The sequence below is a fragment of the Gorilla gorilla genome, chromosome 9, assembly GCF_029281585.2.
Source record: "Gorilla gorilla gorilla isolate KB3781 chromosome 9, NHGRI_mGorGor1-v2.1_pri, whole genome shotgun sequence".
In the NCBI taxonomy this organism is placed as follows: domain Eukaryota; kingdom Metazoa; phylum Chordata; class Mammalia; order Primates; family Hominidae; genus Gorilla; species Gorilla gorilla.
Genome location: NC_073233.2, coordinates 119755525 through 119771803, shown reverse-complemented (window position 1 = coordinate 119771803; position 16279 = coordinate 119755525). Strand labels below are relative to the sequence as shown.

The 16279-nt window shown below is 40.6% G+C and overlaps 2 protein-coding genes across 8 annotated transcripts in view; one reads left to right on the top strand and one right to left on the bottom strand.

Annotated features, from left to right (window-relative positions):
• The window catches only part of ALG9 (ALG9 alpha-1,2-mannosyltransferase), a 97390-nt gene that overhangs the window by 5622 nt on the left and 75489 nt on the right, over window positions 1–16279 (top strand). For 3 of the 7 annotated variants that reach the window (XM_019036650.4, XM_055355502.2, XM_019036649.4), the window contains 6 exons: window positions 2079–2216; window positions 3197–3335; window positions 4837–4971; window positions 8330–8400; window positions 12958–13046; window positions 15858–15993. In XM_019036650.4, the coding sequence (XP_018892195.3) occupies window positions 2079–2216; window positions 3197–3335; window positions 4837–4971; window positions 8330–8400; window positions 12958–13046; window positions 15858–15993 (708 nt within the window). Of the gene's footprint in view, window positions 1–2078; window positions 2217–2252; window positions 2356–2483; window positions 2628–2649; window positions 2794–3196; window positions 3336–4836; window positions 4972–8329; window positions 8401–12957; window positions 13047–15857; window positions 15994–16279 lie in introns of those variants that run through there. The other 4 variants (XM_055355503.2, XM_063693516.1, XM_031016013.3 and 1 more) reach the window with 3 other exon arrangements.
• On the bottom strand, window positions 9122–9328 carry LOC115936218 (guanine nucleotide-binding protein G(I)/G(S)/G(O) subunit gamma-5-like). The gene has a single exon (XM_055355505.2). It carries the CDS (start codon window positions 9326–9328, stop codon window positions 9122–9124), a length of 207 nt encoding a protein of 68 aa, XP_055211480.2.

Below are 16279 nucleotides of genomic sequence, written 5' to 3'. Positions count from 1 at the left end.
TTTTGACCTGAATACCTAGAAGATTGGAAGTGTCATTAACTTGGATGGAAACACTGCCATACGAGTAAGTTTGGGGAGTGGGATAAAGAATCAAGGGATCTCTTACAGACACATCTATTGCTGAGCTCTCCACATTGACTATTTTGCTAATTGATGGCAGGTAATGTGATTTATCCCTTTCTTCTATCCTCAGTAGTGCTTGGTACATGTATAAGGTAGCGTTTGAAAGCTGGATCTTAAAACAAGGGCAGGAATGTGAAGGGAGAATTGTTAGGCAAGTAGGGTGTGCATTTCAGGCAGAGGACATCCATAAACAGATATAGATAAGGGAGCATTTGGGGGCACTTTCTAGGCTAGTTAGCTGGAATGTAAAGTGTGCATAGGAAAGTAGTGGGAGATAAGATTGGAACGGTAAGTTGGGGCTGGAGTTCATGAAGACCAAATGCTAGAATAAGGAGTTTGTACTTTATTTGATAGGCAATAGGAAAAAATCCGGTGGTTTTTTAATTAAGGAAGTGCCCCAGAGTAGTGCTTTGGCAAATTAACTGGATAATGTTGCACAGGATGAATTTGAGATGAGCGATCCCTGTGGAGATGCTATTGTGTTAGTCCTACGTAGACAGATAGGGAGGGACCTGCATTAGAGTTAAATGAAAAGGAGGAGATGGGTATATGAGATACAGTTAGGCTGGGTGTAGTGGCTCACGCCTATAATCCCAGCATTCTGGGAGGCTGTGGCAAGTGGATCGCTTGAGGCCAGGAGTTCCAGACCAGCCTGGCCAACATGACGAAACCTAATCTCTACTAAAAATACAAAAATTAGCCAGCGTGGTGGCCAATAGTCCCTGCTACTAGGGAGGCTGAGGCACGACAATCTCTTGAACCTAGGGGGCAGAGGTTGCAGTAAGTTGAGATTGTGCCACTGCACTCCAGCCTGGGTGAGCAAGGAAGACTCTTGTCTCAAAAAAAAAAAGAAAAAAGAAAAAAAGAGTTAAGCTGGATATTTGAAATTGGTAACTAATGACTGCATGTGAGAACTGAGCAATATGATCAATCTCCATTTTCAATACTTGGGAATTTTTAGTAGGAAATCACAACCTTGTGAGACCTTGTCAAGAGATTAGCATTCCCTCTATAAACTTGTCCCAGTTACTGGCATGGAGCTCGACAGGGTAGGATATAGCTCTGTGATTAGAGGAGTTGATAGATCGTCAGGATTAGATGAATGACCCCCAAGATATGTGGGTCACAGGTATGATATCATCAATGTGCCAGTATAAAAATGATTGTAGGAAATGAAGACCTTTCACCCGATCTGGTGGGAAGAGAGAGCATGGGCTTTCCGGTAAGATAGTCCTGGGCTGGAACAGAGCTCCACCATTTACTAGCTCCAAGTTTATTTAGTTTCCTGATAAATAAAACAAGGTTGTTGTATTAAGTTTAAAAAGGATAAAATATGTAAAATGCCTACCACAATGCCGTAGTAGCGATGACAGTGATGGACATTTGGTTCAATTTGCCGCACAGAATTTCATCAGTCTACACTCTGCCATTACCGGTTTGTCTCTCTGAAGCAGTTTTTAGCTACAGGCTGCCTCTGTCACTCTTACCAAAATACAGAGAAGGCAAGGTGTTAAAAATGACATTTTAAGGACCTTTTAGTAGGTAGCTGTGCTGTGATATTTAACTGAATACTTCACATCTCACTATGTAGATTTCTTTAATCACTTTCTATTTGTTTTTTCATTTAAATAGGGGAGCTGAGAGGTGGGTTTTTTTTTTTTTTTTTTTTTTTTTTGAGAATGGAGAATGCTGAAAGGTGACGGAAAAGAGGGTTGGAGGGAGGTAGGAATGGCCAGAGGTAGAAGCAGGTGGATGGGACAGCCCTGATGAAGAAACTCCTCAGGTTCTATTTCTTCGCTACTCGGGCGTCTGCCCCAATTGGCCCAGTAACGCTATAATTCAGTATTTTCTGCGCATGTCAAGATCTTTTGTCCCTCGGCGGACACCGTTTGCCAGCCAAAGCTATGTCTGCGCGCTCACCGACTTCATAGGGTGCCGAATTCTTTTTTCCCCAGGCTTGCCATGGCTAGTCGAGGGGCTCGGCAGCGCCTGAAGGGCAGCGGGGCCAGCAGTGGGGATACGGCCCCGGCTGCGGACAAGCTGCGGGAGCTGCTGGGCAGCCGAGAGGCGGGCGGCGCGGAGCACCGGACCGAGTACGTGTGCGGCGCGGCAGGGGCGTGGCCGGCCGGCGGGGCGGTTCGGGGCTGCCCCCGGGAGGGTCTTAGCTGTGGCGCGCGGGGCTTAGTCCGGCCTGGCCTCCCCGCCGGAGGCCCGAGCTCCCTCTTCAGCTAGGTCCTATTGCTCTTCCTGGGCGGGTCAGCATTCAGTCTTCGCCCACCTTAGATCCCTCCACTGCGCTGTAAAACTGCCTTGGAGTGCGGATCTGTGATGCTCCTGGGCCAGGCCTAGAGTGGGCACAGCCTCTGTGGGAGATGTAGACAGGATCGAAGAGTATACCTTTTACGGCTGTTCCTCATAGCTCCTTTTATTCTCCCTCAAGTCCAGACCCTTTACTGGGCTCATCCAACCCGCCATCACCTCTTCCCAAACCCTGGAGGCTGCAGGTTAGAACTGCATTAAGGGAGCTGTCAACATATGGAATTCGAGTAGGCTATGTACCTTGTACCTAGGCTTCTATCTGAACATAAGGGGGAATGAATAAAGCCATGAAAAGCAATGACCTTGTTAAGAAAAGAAAGAAAAGGAGAATGACAGCTTTGTGGCCTTCAAGTGAGTGATTAGTTGGCTTGGGATAAATAGAGTGTCATAAATGCATTGAGCTAAAGTGTATGAGTTAATTTATGCCTTAAAAGCAGGAAGTGGAAGGAGTGATTGAGTGATTAAAGTCAATTCTTCAGAAGGCCGAAGCAGGAGGATTACTTGAGCCTAGGAGTTTAAGTCCAGCCTGGGCAACATAGCAAGACCTTATCTCATAAAATTTTTTTCTTAAAAATCTGAATTTTTATTCATTTTACTGAGAAAAACAACTAGCCATTCACCTTTTTAGGTGAATAACTTAAGTGCTTTAATGTCCGTTGCCCTTTTTGTCCTTTCTATCTAGATTTAGGTCTTCTGATTAGCAGGTCCTTCCTGACATGCTTTTTTTTTTTTTTTTTTTTTTGCTTTTGAACAGGTTATCTGGGAACAAAGCAGGACAAGTCTGGGCACCTGAAGGATCTACTGCTTTCAAGTGTCTGCTTTCAGCAAGGTTATGTGCTGCTCTCCTGAGCAACATCTCTGACTGTGATGAAACATTCAACTACTGGGAGCCAGTAGGTGATTTCTTTAGTTTTATCTTTTTGTTCTTGATTTTGCAGCATAGGTGTTATTACCAATCGAGAGACAAATAATATACAAGTGTGACTCCTAGTAAAATAACTGTATTTTCTTAAAAAAAAAAAACAAAAAAAACAGGCCTATAATCCCAGCACTTTGGGAGGCTGAGGCGGGTGAATTACCTGAGGTCAGAAATTCGAGACCAGCCTGACCAACATGGTGAAACCCCGACTCTACTAAAAATACAAAAATTAGCCGGGCATGGTGGTGGGCGCCTGTAGTCACTCGGGAGGCTGAGGCAGGAGAAATGCTTGATCATGGGAGGCAGAGTTTACAGTGAGCGGAGATCACACCATTGCACTCCAGCCTGGGCAACAGAGCGAGACTCTGTCTCAAAAAACAAACAAACAAAAAACAGAGATGGGGGCTCATTATGTCACCGAGGCTGGTATTTAACTCCTAGGCTCAAGTGATCCTCTCACCTCGCCTTCCAAAGTGTTGGGATTACAGGCGTGAGCCACTGGGCCTGGCCAGTAACATGTTTTCACTTTTGTATTCTAAGCGGATGATTTACCTGCTATTGAAGGCTGTAGGGAATTTAGCTGGTTTACACAAAGGTGTAATTTGTAATTTTCTTTTTTTTTAAATGAAAATAATACCTGGAGATAGTTTTTAAAGTTAACAACTACTAAAATACCTAAAGGAAAAACAGTAGCTTTCTATTCCACTTCTCATGTCCAAATCCTACTTTCCAGAAGCAACCACTTTTTTTCACTTTTTAAGTTATTTCTTCTGACGGTTACCAAAATAGTGTTACTAAATAGTATACTTTTATTGCTATTTATTGATTTACACATTACCTGTTGACTTTTATTATAGAAAATTCAAAGGTAAAATTTTCTGATCACATTTTGAATTAAAAAAATGAAGACTGTTAAGTGTAGGTTGTTTAAGGAAAATATAAAATTTAGAGGTTTTCTGTTTTGGCTAACGAGTATTGAGAAAAAATAAGTAGAAGGTAAAATTTAAGCTTTCAGTGTTGACCAAACAGCAATCTTGTAAAATTTATAATGTCTTAATATTTTAAATATTGTATCATTTTGATTCCTTTTTTATCCATCAATTGCAGATCGCCCAGGCTGGAGTGCAGTGGCATGATCTAGGTTCACTGCAACCTCTAATTCCCAGGCTCAAGTGATTCTCCTGGCTTAGCCTCCCAAGTAGCTGGGACTGTAGGCATGCACCACCATACCATGCTACTTTTTTTTTTTTTTTGGTAGAGATGGGGTTTTGCTATGTTGCCCAGGCTTGTCTTTAACTACTGGGCTCAAGCAGCCTGCTTGCCTTGCCCTCCCAAAGTGCTGGGATTATAGGTGTGAGGCATCATGCCTGGCCTGCCTTTGTTTTTAATATTTCTGCTCAGAAACTTCACTTGCATCTGCTTAACAGAGATTTTTGGCCAGTATAACCCTGAATCTATCTGTTTTGTATTTTTAGACACACTACCTCATCTATGGGGAAGGGTTTCAGACTTGGGAATATTCCCCAGCATATGCCATTCGCTCCTATGCTTACCTGTTGCTTCATGCCTGGCCAGCTGCATTTCATGCAAGAATTCTACAAACTAATAAGGTAAGGGCAGACCAACCTGGAAGCAATCACAATTGATCAAGAGGTGAGTCTCTGGTATAGTTTTGAGAAAAGGACAAAATGAATTGGAAGTTAAAAGGGAACTTTTTTTGAAGAAGAATCATTTATCCAATTCACCATTCAACAAGCATTAATGGAACAACTTTTATTTGGTAGACACCGTATTAAGTGCTGTGGCTATAACAGTAACCAAGCCCCTGACTTAATGAAACTTGTGGTTTAGTGGAGAAGATGAACGTTGGACAAATCATTCTAAATATGGTGGGTCTTATGGAGGAAAAGTACAATGTACGGTGGAATAGCATATTAGGAGGGTCTAATTTAAGTAGAGTGCTGAGAAATAATTAGATGTTAACTGGGACCTAACCTGATTAGTTTTCAGAAATTTGACTATGATGCGTCTTGGTGTGGATTTCTTTGGGTTTGTCCTGTTTGGAGTTTATTCAGCTTCTTGAATCTTTGGGCTTATTCCTTTTGCCAAATTTGGAAAGGTTTTAGTTTTTATTTTTTTGAATACTTTTTCAGCCCTGTCCGGTTTCCTCTTCTTCTGGAACTTTGATGATGTGAATGTCAGATCTTTTGTTATTAGTCCCCCAGGTCTCTGAGACTCTGTTTTCAATTTATTTTCTCTCAATTGTCAGTGGAGGCCTGGTAGGGAACCTCGAGTTCTACCTCCACTTGGCGGTAACAAGGTAGAGACTTCCCACTAACGCTCTTTCCCTGCTGGGTTAGTGGGAAGTAGTATCAAAAGAAGCCAGCTAAAACAGAAAGCTTAAATAAGATCGTAGGAGCACAACAGTACAAAGAAAGCATGCTGAGCCCATGAATAATCCAGAATCTCATAATGCAATACCTAAAATGTCCAGCTTTCAACTGAAAATGACCTGTCATACCAAGAACCAGGAAGATCTCAAACTGAATGAACTGTTGTTCACATTGAGTAATTTCTGTTCTTCTGTCTTCCACTTCACTGATTCTTTCCTATGTCCCCTCTTCCAATGCTGACCCCGTCCATTGCATTTTTAGTTTGTTCTATGTACTTTTTCAGTTTTAAAATTTCCATTCAGTTTTTCTTTATATCTTCTAATTTTTTTTACTGAGACCTTCTCCTTTCACTTGCTTCAAGCATATTCTTAGTTATTCACCGAAATATTTTTACAAAGCCCGCTTTAAATTTTGTCAGATAATTCTGACACCTCTGTCATCTTGGTGTTGGAATCTATCGATGGACTGTTTTCATTCAGTTTGAGATTTCTACAAGACCTGGTAGGATCTGTTAAGGTATTAGACTGTTGTTCTTTTCCCCCCAAGTCTGTTATGTAAAGCCACTGCAAGGTTTTCAGATAAAAGAGAGGTATGATTGCATTTACATTTTAGAATGATCAGAAAGGTAGCACCTGCAGAAAGTGACAAAATACTGTCCCTCCCTTCCCTATCCGGTATCTCATTTCCGTTTTTTTGTTTGTTTGTTTGTTTTGTTTGTTTGTTTTGTTTGTTTTTGAGACGAAGTCTCACTCTGTCGCCCAGGCTGGAGTGCAGTGATGCGATCTCAGCTCACAGCAACCTCCGTTTCCCGGATTCAAGTGATTCTCCTGCCTCAGCCTCCTGAGTGGCTGGGATTACAGGCTTGAGCCCCCACGTGTGGCTAATTTTTTTGTATTTTTAGTAGAGACAGGGTTTCACCATGTTGGCCAGTCTTGTCTCAAACTCCTGACCTCAAGTGATCCACCTGCCTTGGCCTCCAAAGTGCTGGGATTACAGGCATGAGCCACTGCACCTGGCCTCATTTCTGGTTTTTTTTTGAACTTGTCAAAGGAAAGATAATAAAGGGTGAAGGGCTCAGCAGAAAACTAACAATGTGCTATGCAGAGGGTTTTTATTTCCATTTGGCTATCTACTATCACTTCAAATTTTACATGTTCAACACAGAATTCTTCCTCTTCTCTAATCCTGTTACATCACTGATGTGCACAGCAAGTGAAATGGAAAGCAAGATTTCTCTTCTTCTCTTGTTCTTACTTCTGATCTCCTTTTTCCTAGCCATTCAGCAAAGGGGAATTGTAGCTTAGAGAGTCTTAGCCCCAGCATCATAACGTTGAGTAGAGAAGGATGGTTGTTTCTGAGAGACAGGGTGGTAACAATTGGCACATCTAGTGATAGCTACCTTCTCAATCTCTTGCTACCCCAAATGAAAGCACCTTTGTATTATCTCTTCATGGACCTGTTTGTGAATTTCTCTGAAGTGTACACTCAGGAGTGAGATCCCACACGTAGGCCCATTTTTTTTGTTTGTTTTTGAGATGGAGTCTCACTCTGTTGCCAGGCTGGAGTGCAGTGGCACGATCTCGGCTCACTGCAACCTCCGACTCCCAGGTTCAAGTAATTCTCTTGCCTCAGCCTCCCGAGTAGCTGGGGTTACAGATGCCCGCCACCATGCCTGGCTAATTTTTTTGTATTTTTAGTAGAGATGGGGTTTCACCATGTTGGCCAGGCTGGTCTCGAACTCCTGACCTCGGGTGATCCGCCCGCCTCGGCCTCCCAAAGTGTTGGAATTACAAGTGTGAGCCACCGTGCCTGGCCAGTTATACTATATATTAAGTAGTGTTTATGTTCTGAGAAATTCAGTGCTCTTAACCATATGGTATTCTGTAGTATAAAGCTATTTAATATAACCCCTATTTTATTATTTTTATTTTTAAATTGATGTCAATTATAAAATTAATAAAGCCACATAACAGAACTTTGGAAGATAGGAGGAAAAATACTCATCTAAATCTACCAGGTTGCTATAGCTACTTTTACCATTTTATTACATTTCTTTCCAGTCTTTCCACATGCATATAGTGTCCATAGCTGTAACTGATGTATAAATAATATTGTACATTTTCTCTTAATATTTTGTCATAATCATGACCTGATATATTATGGTTGTTGAAGAATTGCTTGTTGAATGAGCATTATATTGCAAGAATGTTTTCACTGTCTTTGTAACCATAAATTTTAATAGCTGTATAATTGTCCATGAGCTAGATGTAGCCTAGTTTATTTAATCATTTCCCTATAATTGGATATTTTGTAGTTTTTGAAACAGTTTTTACTAAAACTGCAATTAACATTTTCATGAATGGAGCTCTACCTCCCAACCCCCACCAGCTGGAGTGATAGAAGTAGATATACTGATATTGAGTCAAGGGATATGAAAATTCTTAATCCATGTTGCTTTTCAAAAGAATTATACCAATTTACAGTGTTATTGACAATAAATGAGAGTGGTTCATGTTTATGAGTTTTTCTAGCTCATATCTGTGACTTCTGTTTTCTTTTTCTGGGTTTCTTTTAGATTCTTGTGTTTTACTTTTTGCGATGTCTTCTGGCTTTTGTGAGCTGTATTTGTGAACTTTACTTTTACAAGTGAGTATAAAAACTTTGCTTCTAAAAATGCTGTGAGGAAACCCATTATTGCATAGATTATCTCTTGTGATAGTCTAGGCAGTGATTAGAAATAGAAAACACTTGACCGGGTGCGGTGGCTCACACCTGTAATCCCAGCACTTTGGGAGGCCAAGGCGGGCAGATCACCTGAGGTAGAGAGTTTGAGACCAGCCTGACCGACATGGAGAAACCCCATCTCTACTAAAAATACAAAATTAGCCGGGTGTGGTGGTGCATGCCTGTAATCCCAGCTACTTGGGAGGCTGAGGCAGGAGACTCACTTGAACTTGGGAGGTGGAGGTTGTGGTGAGCTGAGATTGTGCCATTGCACTCCAGCCTGGGCGATAAGAGCAAAACTCCATCTCAAAAAAAAAAAGAGAAAGAAGTAGAAAACACTTTCCTTCTAGCTCCTGATATATATATCATATACATATTTTTTTTTCTGGGAAAGAAAACTTTTTTTTCATACTGAGTTTTATTGTACAGCTGCTGCCAGTGTGGATAAAACAGTTACCCTTGTGAAATAGAAATTCATGAAATTCAGAGAGGTAGATGTTAAAGACTGATGAAAGTAGAAGTTCGTATATTACAGCACATGTGCTACAGGGATAAGCTTTTGTACAGGCTTCAAATTTAGCTCTCTTTTGAATATCCACTGGATCATAAGAAGTGGTTTGGGAAACTTTTGAAATTCATTTTACTACAAAAAAGAACAGATTTTCTGGGGTCTGAAGGGATTTGTACTTGAAGATACTCCAGTCAGCAGAGGGTCATGTTCAACATTCTGCAGACAGAATTGTTTGAAGTCTGCAGCTGCCTGGGAAACTTTTATGCAGTTGAGCCTGGCCTCCAGCCGGGGCTGTTGAACCACTTTCTTCATAGCAGCAGCGCTGGAGGAGCCAGACATGGTGCACGTGAGGGCCGGGCCAATTCGTGGGTTGGTGGGTCGTGGGTCAGCGGGCCCTGACTGAAAACTTCTTGCTTTTATTTATTGTTCTCTTCTTTTTCTTTTTTTAATTTTTATTTTTCAATAGTTTTTGGGGTACAGGTGGGTACAGGTACTATTTTTCAATAGTTTTTGGGGTACAGGTGGGTTTTGGTTACATGGATAAGTTCTTTAGTGGTGATTTCTGAGATTTTGATGCACCCATCACCTGTAGCTCCTGATATTAAATCTGAAGTGTGACTTCTTGTTTGAAACCAACAGTTGAAGGGAACACTGTACTTCTAATTATCGTTTTCTTTCCTGAGGTCATAAATACCATATCCTTATTCATTTTAATTCTGTTAAAAACTATCTAACTGGTCTTTACTTGATAGGATTTAGTAGAACCCTATTTTCGGTCCTAAGGTACAGGATCATGATTTGCCTCTGCCCTACAGCTTAGTTGATAAACTACTCCCGGTGTGGGATATCACTGCTCTTATATGCACCCAATATATTGTCTTTCACAAAGTACCTATTAGTTGATTGAATATTAGTTGGGACTATTAAGCATTTAAGTGTCCCAGTAATAAATATAGCCACTTTTTTACATGATAACTAACAAATGTCTTGTTTTAATAATGCTTTAGTAATATATTTAAAGGTATTTGGACTTAGTGATCATTATTTAAAATCTTCCCACAGCTAAAAATGTCAGATTTTAAAAAATGTTTGGCCTTGACTCTGAGTGGAGTGGAGGGAAAAAAAGTAAAGCTAGTGCTGCCTTTGAGGATTGTAACAGTAAATTGGTCTTTATATGGGTTTGGGCCTGAATTCAAATCACCTACATGGTCCTTCAAGCCCTAAGCTGAGAATTTATTATATTTTATTTATTTTATTTTATTTTTGAGACTGTCACCCAGGCTGGAGTGCAGTGGCATGATTTTGGCTCACTGCAACCTCAGCCTCCCGGGTTCGAGCAATTCTGCCATCTCAGTCTCCTGAGTAGCTGGGATTACAGGTGCAAACCACCACGCCTGGCTAATTTTTTGTACCTTTAGTAGAGATGGGGTTTCACCGTGTCTTGATCTCCTGACTTCGTGATCTGCCCGCCTCGGCCTCCCAAAGTGCTGGGATTACAGGTGTGAGCCACCAGGCCCAGCCGAGAATTTATTTTAAATTGTTCTGGGTTGGTAGTGCCCATGGCATCTGGCAAAAAATTTCTCTAGAGAAATTAACCCAAGTGTCTGAAAATTACCAGAGATAAAGTTCTAGTGAACAAGAAATTATAATAAAAATAAATCAGAGCACAGAGGGAGCAAAACATTATGGGTGAGAATCAGCAGAAATAACAGTCAACAGAACGTTCACCTGAAAAACTTCATTTATTGGGAAATAGGAATATAATGTAAGTATATTTAACGTTTTCAAACAAGTAAAAGAACGAAAAACATGAACAAGAAACAAGAGATGACCAAATAAATTTAAAAAATTCAGAACTTATAAGAATCATATAATATGTAATATTATATAATATGAATAATATGTATATAATATTTATATTTAAGACTCAGTAGATAAACAGATTAGACATTCTGATGAGTAAACTAGTAAATTGGAAGATTGATTTAAATAAATTACTCAAAATGCAGTACAGACAGACCAAAAAAAAAAGGTAATATAGAAGAGGTTAAGAAATGTGTAAGCCACGGCTGGGCGCGGTGGCTTATGCCTATAATCCCAGCACTTAGGGAGGCCGAGGCAGGTGGATCACTTGAGGTCAGGAGTTCGAGACCAGCCTGGCCAACATGGTGAAACCTCATCTGTACTAAAAATACAAAAATTAGCCAGGTGTGGTGGCACATGCCTATAGCCCCAGCTACTTGGGTGGTAGAGGCACAAGAATCACTTGAACTCAAGAGACGGAAATTGCAGTGAGCCAAGATCACCCCATTGCACTCCAGCTTGGGCAAGCGAGACTCTCTCTCTAAAAAAAAAAAAAAAAAAAAAAGAAAAAAAAGAAATGTGTAAGCCAGAGTTGAAAGAACTGATATACATCTAATCAGATTGTAGAAGGAGATGATAGAATGGGGAGAGGCAATATTCGGGGTATTAATAGCTGAGAATTTTCTAGAAATGATGGGAAAAAAAGATGCTAATCCACGGATTTAGTAAACCTAACGTATCCCAAGCTAGATACATAAAAAATTAGTGTAGTGAAACTGTGTAAGACAATAGAGACAAAGAGAAAGATTTTAAAAGTTGTCAGAGAACTAATAGAATACCTACAAAGGAGTGTTAGGCAATTACACTGACAGAAGACTTTTTAACAGCCAGAAGACCAAAAAAGAATATCTTCAAAGTCCTGAGAGAAAATAACTTTCATCCTAAAATTGTGTATTAGGTTAAGCCATCTTTTAAGACCAAGAACTAAATACAGACTTTTCAGTTTTAAAAAAAGAGAGAAAGGAAAAAAAAAAGGAAGAAGCCTGTAATCCCAATGCTTTGGGAGACTGAGGCAGGAGGATCATTGAGGATTGCTTGAGCTCAGGAATTTGAGATCAGCCTGGGAAACATAGCAAGACCTCATCTCTACAAAAAATTAGCTGGATGTGATGGCACATGCCTGTAGTCACAGTTACTCCTAGCCATTCAGGAGGCTGAGGCAGGAGGTTCCGTTGAACACTGGAGTTCAAGAATACAGTGAGCTATGACCATGCCACTGCACTCCAGCCTGAGCGACAGAGAGTATGACTCTATCTCGGAGTGGGAGGAGGAGGGGAAGAAAGGAAAAAAAAGGAAACCAACCAACCAAAAAAACGGAATTTATCATTAACAGATTCTTATTGAAATAACTTCTAAAAAAGGTACTTAGGAAAAAGCAAAATTATTTCAGAAAGAAGCTCTGAAATGCAGTAAGGAATCTGAGCTAGGAAATGATGAACATGCGGGTATGTCCGAACATTGACTGAGTGAAGCAGTAATAATGCCTAAATACATTTAATTTGTGGGGTGCACACCTACAAGAAAGAATTAGAAGAAGATATGTAATTGCTTACGTTTGAGAAACACTGATTTAACCACTTATTCACATTTTCATCTATCTCCTAGCCTTTTTTTCTGACAACTACCATTTATTGAGCAACTATGTGCCAGGCACTCTCCTAAGCACTTTTCCTTGCATTGTCCTCACAGAAACCTTACAAAGTTTGTATTATTATCATTATTTTATGCTTGAGGAATCAGACAGAGACATTATTCAACCAGAGTAGGGTTCCACTGCTAGTAAGTGGCAGAGCCAGAATTTGAATGTGTGCCCACCTGTATCTGAGGTCTACTATTTTTCACCACATCATTCTATTTTCCACCTGATAGATATAATCTTAGCATGTAAAGAATACATTTTCTTTTAGGTAGGGAGCTTCTCTTCTGTGTCAGAAATAAGAATGTTTGGGTTTCTTATGCACAGTGAATTGCTAACAAACCTGACAAGGTAGTTTTGTGTTTGACTTTAGATCTTCAGTGTTATCTGTGGTACGTGTTTTTCTCCTTTGATTTGAAATGTCTATTCCTAATATTCTCAATGCTGATAGTCTTTGCCTTTTTCCTAGGGCTGTGTGCAAGAAGTTTGGGTTGCACGTGAGTCGAATGATGCTAGCCTTCTTGGTTCTCAGCACTGGCATGTTTTGCTCATCATCAGGTAAGTGAAAGGGCAGATGAGGGAATTGCAGGTCATCACCAGGTAAGTAAAAGGGCAGATGAGGGAATTGCAGGTTCACCAGTAGTTCACAGTTGCATTTAAAGGAAGCATTTGTCCAAATGTAGGTTATATTTGTAGAACATGTCAATAATTTGCAGAGCACTGTTATCTACATTATCTTGATTGACCTTTGTAACAATCCTACCATGTAAGTAAGAAAAACATTTTCTCACTTTTGCAGGTAAGGACATTGAAACGTAGATGAAATGATTTACTAAAAGTCAAAATTCATAAATGGTAGAGCTGGTAGTCTCACCAGGATGTTTTCTATTCCATTCTTGCATCAACCACCCACCTCCTTTCTTGGCCATTAGTGGAAAGAAAGTAATTCTTTTATTTTGTTTAAGGAAGTTATTTGTACATAAATACCTTGTTGTTGATGATTCTGTTTTCTACTGATGATACATTATTTGATATGTATTCTATGTGCATCTTCTGCTGGGCTTTCTTTTAATAATAAGCTTCTGGAAATTTAGAATAAAAACCTCACTCTAGAGCATTGGCTTTCAGACTGTGCTGCCATTGAACATTTGTGTTATATAAGCTGAATCAAGGTGGTCCACTGCCAAATGGTAGTCTATTCCCAGTTCTCCAGAAAAATTAAGTTACTGGATATAATTGTCTCAATTTTAGTTTCTGCTTGTGTGTACCAGGATCTAGTATATACACTGAGTATACACAAAAACATACTATCTGACACAAAATTATATGCTTACTTTTCCCTTATTGAATATATCAAAATTGATGTTGTTCTGCAGAGATGTCAGGGCTGTACTCCAGAGTGACTTTGAGAGCCTGTCCTAAATGCATCTGTGCTCTACCCTCAGATTCCTCTGCCCCCTTTGTCCTCTACACTGCAGCTGGAACTGACAGCTTTGGATGGCATCATTATTATTTGACATTTATTGGTAAAGGGTGTATCTCACATGTTTTTTAAGTTGCTTTCCTACTACTTTTTTTCTTTTCTTTTCTTTTCTTTTTTTTTTGAGACAGAGTCTCGCTCTGTTTGCCCAGGCTGGAGTGCAGTGATGCCATCTCGGCTCATTGCAACCCCCTCCTCCCAAGGTTCAAGCGATTCTCTTGCCTCAGGCTCCTGAGTAGCTGGGATTACAGGCGTGCACCACCACGCCCAGCTAATTTTTTTATTTTTAATAGAGATGGGGTTTCACCATGTTGGTCAGGCTGTTCTCAAACTCCTGACCACGTGATCCACCCGCCTCAGCCTCCCAAAGTGCTGGGATTACAGGTGTGAACCACCGCACGTGGCCTTTTTTCTTTTCAAGTGCAAGGTCTTGCACTTCACCTAGGCAGGTTAGAGTGCAGTGGCACAATCGTAGCTCACTGCAGCCTTGAATTCCTGGGCTCTAGCAGTCTTTCCACTACAGCCTCCCAAGTAGCTAGGACTATAGGCATGCATCACCATGCCTGGCTAGTTTTAAAGTTTTTTGTAGAGATGGAGTTTCACTGTGTTGCCCAGGCTGGTCTCAAACTCTTAGCCTCAAGCAGCCCCCCACACCTTGGCCTCCCAGAGTACTGAGATTAAAGACGTGAGCCACTGTGCCTGGCCTGCTACTCCTACAATTGATCTTTATATGTAGAAAATTCCTGAGAATATCTTTAGTTTTGTAATCTCATTTGAGACACAGATAAGTTGAAGGCATATTTTCATACAGAGCCTCTGAACCCTTTGCTGAGTTTAAAAAAACCTCACTGCCTATTAATTATGGTTGTTTTGTAGTTGATACTGATTTTTCTTCCCTACTGATTCAGACTTTCTGCAGCAGAAGTGGCAGATCTGCGTTTTTGTTCAGAGTTACTAGAAACACTTTAATCAATTGTTTCTGTTCCAGAGACCCTGTACTCTGTCCTTTGCTGTATAAAACAAGGTTGAGGTAGATGGAACTAATTAGGGGGCTATTTAAAGGCCAGATTATCTGTGTCAGCAGGTGGAGAGTACAAAGCATTGCTGCCATACAATATCTGGCCCTTGAGGAGGCTTTCTAGAATTTCCGGGGCTAGAGGTTAGGACCAGGACGGTCTCAGAGGACCAATGGAAGATAAGCTTCTTCAGAAGTAAATTGTCAGCAATGGCTCTAAGTCTTTTAAAGCATATTCCCTTCCTGGAAATATAATCATGGGGTGTTCCTGGGGAGCGTGGAATTCTATGAGTTTTTGATTTGAGGTGTAGGCTGGGAGAGGAATTACATGGTTAGAATTGTATAATTGGGTTGGTACCTAAAAAAACAGGAAGGAGAGGCCAGGTGCGGTGGTTCACGCCTGTAATCCCAGTACTTTGGGAGGCCGAGACAGGCAGATCACGAGGTCAGGAGCTCGAGACCAGCCTGGCCAACATGGTGAAACCCCGTCTCTACTAAAAATACAAAAATTAGCTGGGTGTGGTGGCACGTGCCTGTAATCCCAGCTACTTGGTAGGCTCAGTCAAGAGAATCACTTGAACCAGGGAATCAGGTTGCAGTGAGCTGAGATCCCACCACTGCACTCCAGCCTGGTGATAGAGCAAGACTCCGTCTAAAAAAAAAACCAGGAGTGAGAAAAATAAGAGTCATTGAACTTCATTTTTTTTAAAAAGAATATCACTTTGCTGTCCTTTCTAATATAGCATTTCCCCAATTATGTACCTGTTTATTGACATTTTATAATGTAGGTAAATTTTTAATCAGTTTTTAATTGATACCTAATTAACCTCGAGCTCTTGTCCTCCTGCCTTTTTTCACTTCTTTACTCTTGCAGCATTCCTTCCTAGTAGCTTCTGTATGTACACTACGTTGATAGCCATGACTGGATGGTATATGGACAAGACTTCCATTGCTGTGCTGGGAGTAGCAGCTGGGGCTATCTTAGGCTGGCCATTCAGTGCAGCTCTTGGGTAAGAAACTAACAGTTCTTCTCCCATATATCGCTGGGCATATAGTAAATCTTAATGTTGGATTAGCTCCATATTGTCTGCATAGAATCTGAAGTTAATCAATTGGGCTTTCAAAGATTCTGGGAAATGGAAGAATATTTCTCTTAGCACTTACTATTATGATTAATTCTAATAAGAATAATGACCATTGAGCATCTGCTATGTGTTAGGCACAGTGAAACCCTTTGTAAACCTTATCTTGAAACCTTACAACAACTCTGCAGGAGAAATACAATTATTAGTACTT

Excerpts from the sequence above, each read along its gene's own strand:
- LOC115936218 (XM_055355505.2), bottom strand. The coding sequence starts at position 9,328 with ATGTCTGGCTCCTCCAGCGCTGCTGCTATGAAGAAAGTGGTTCAACAG.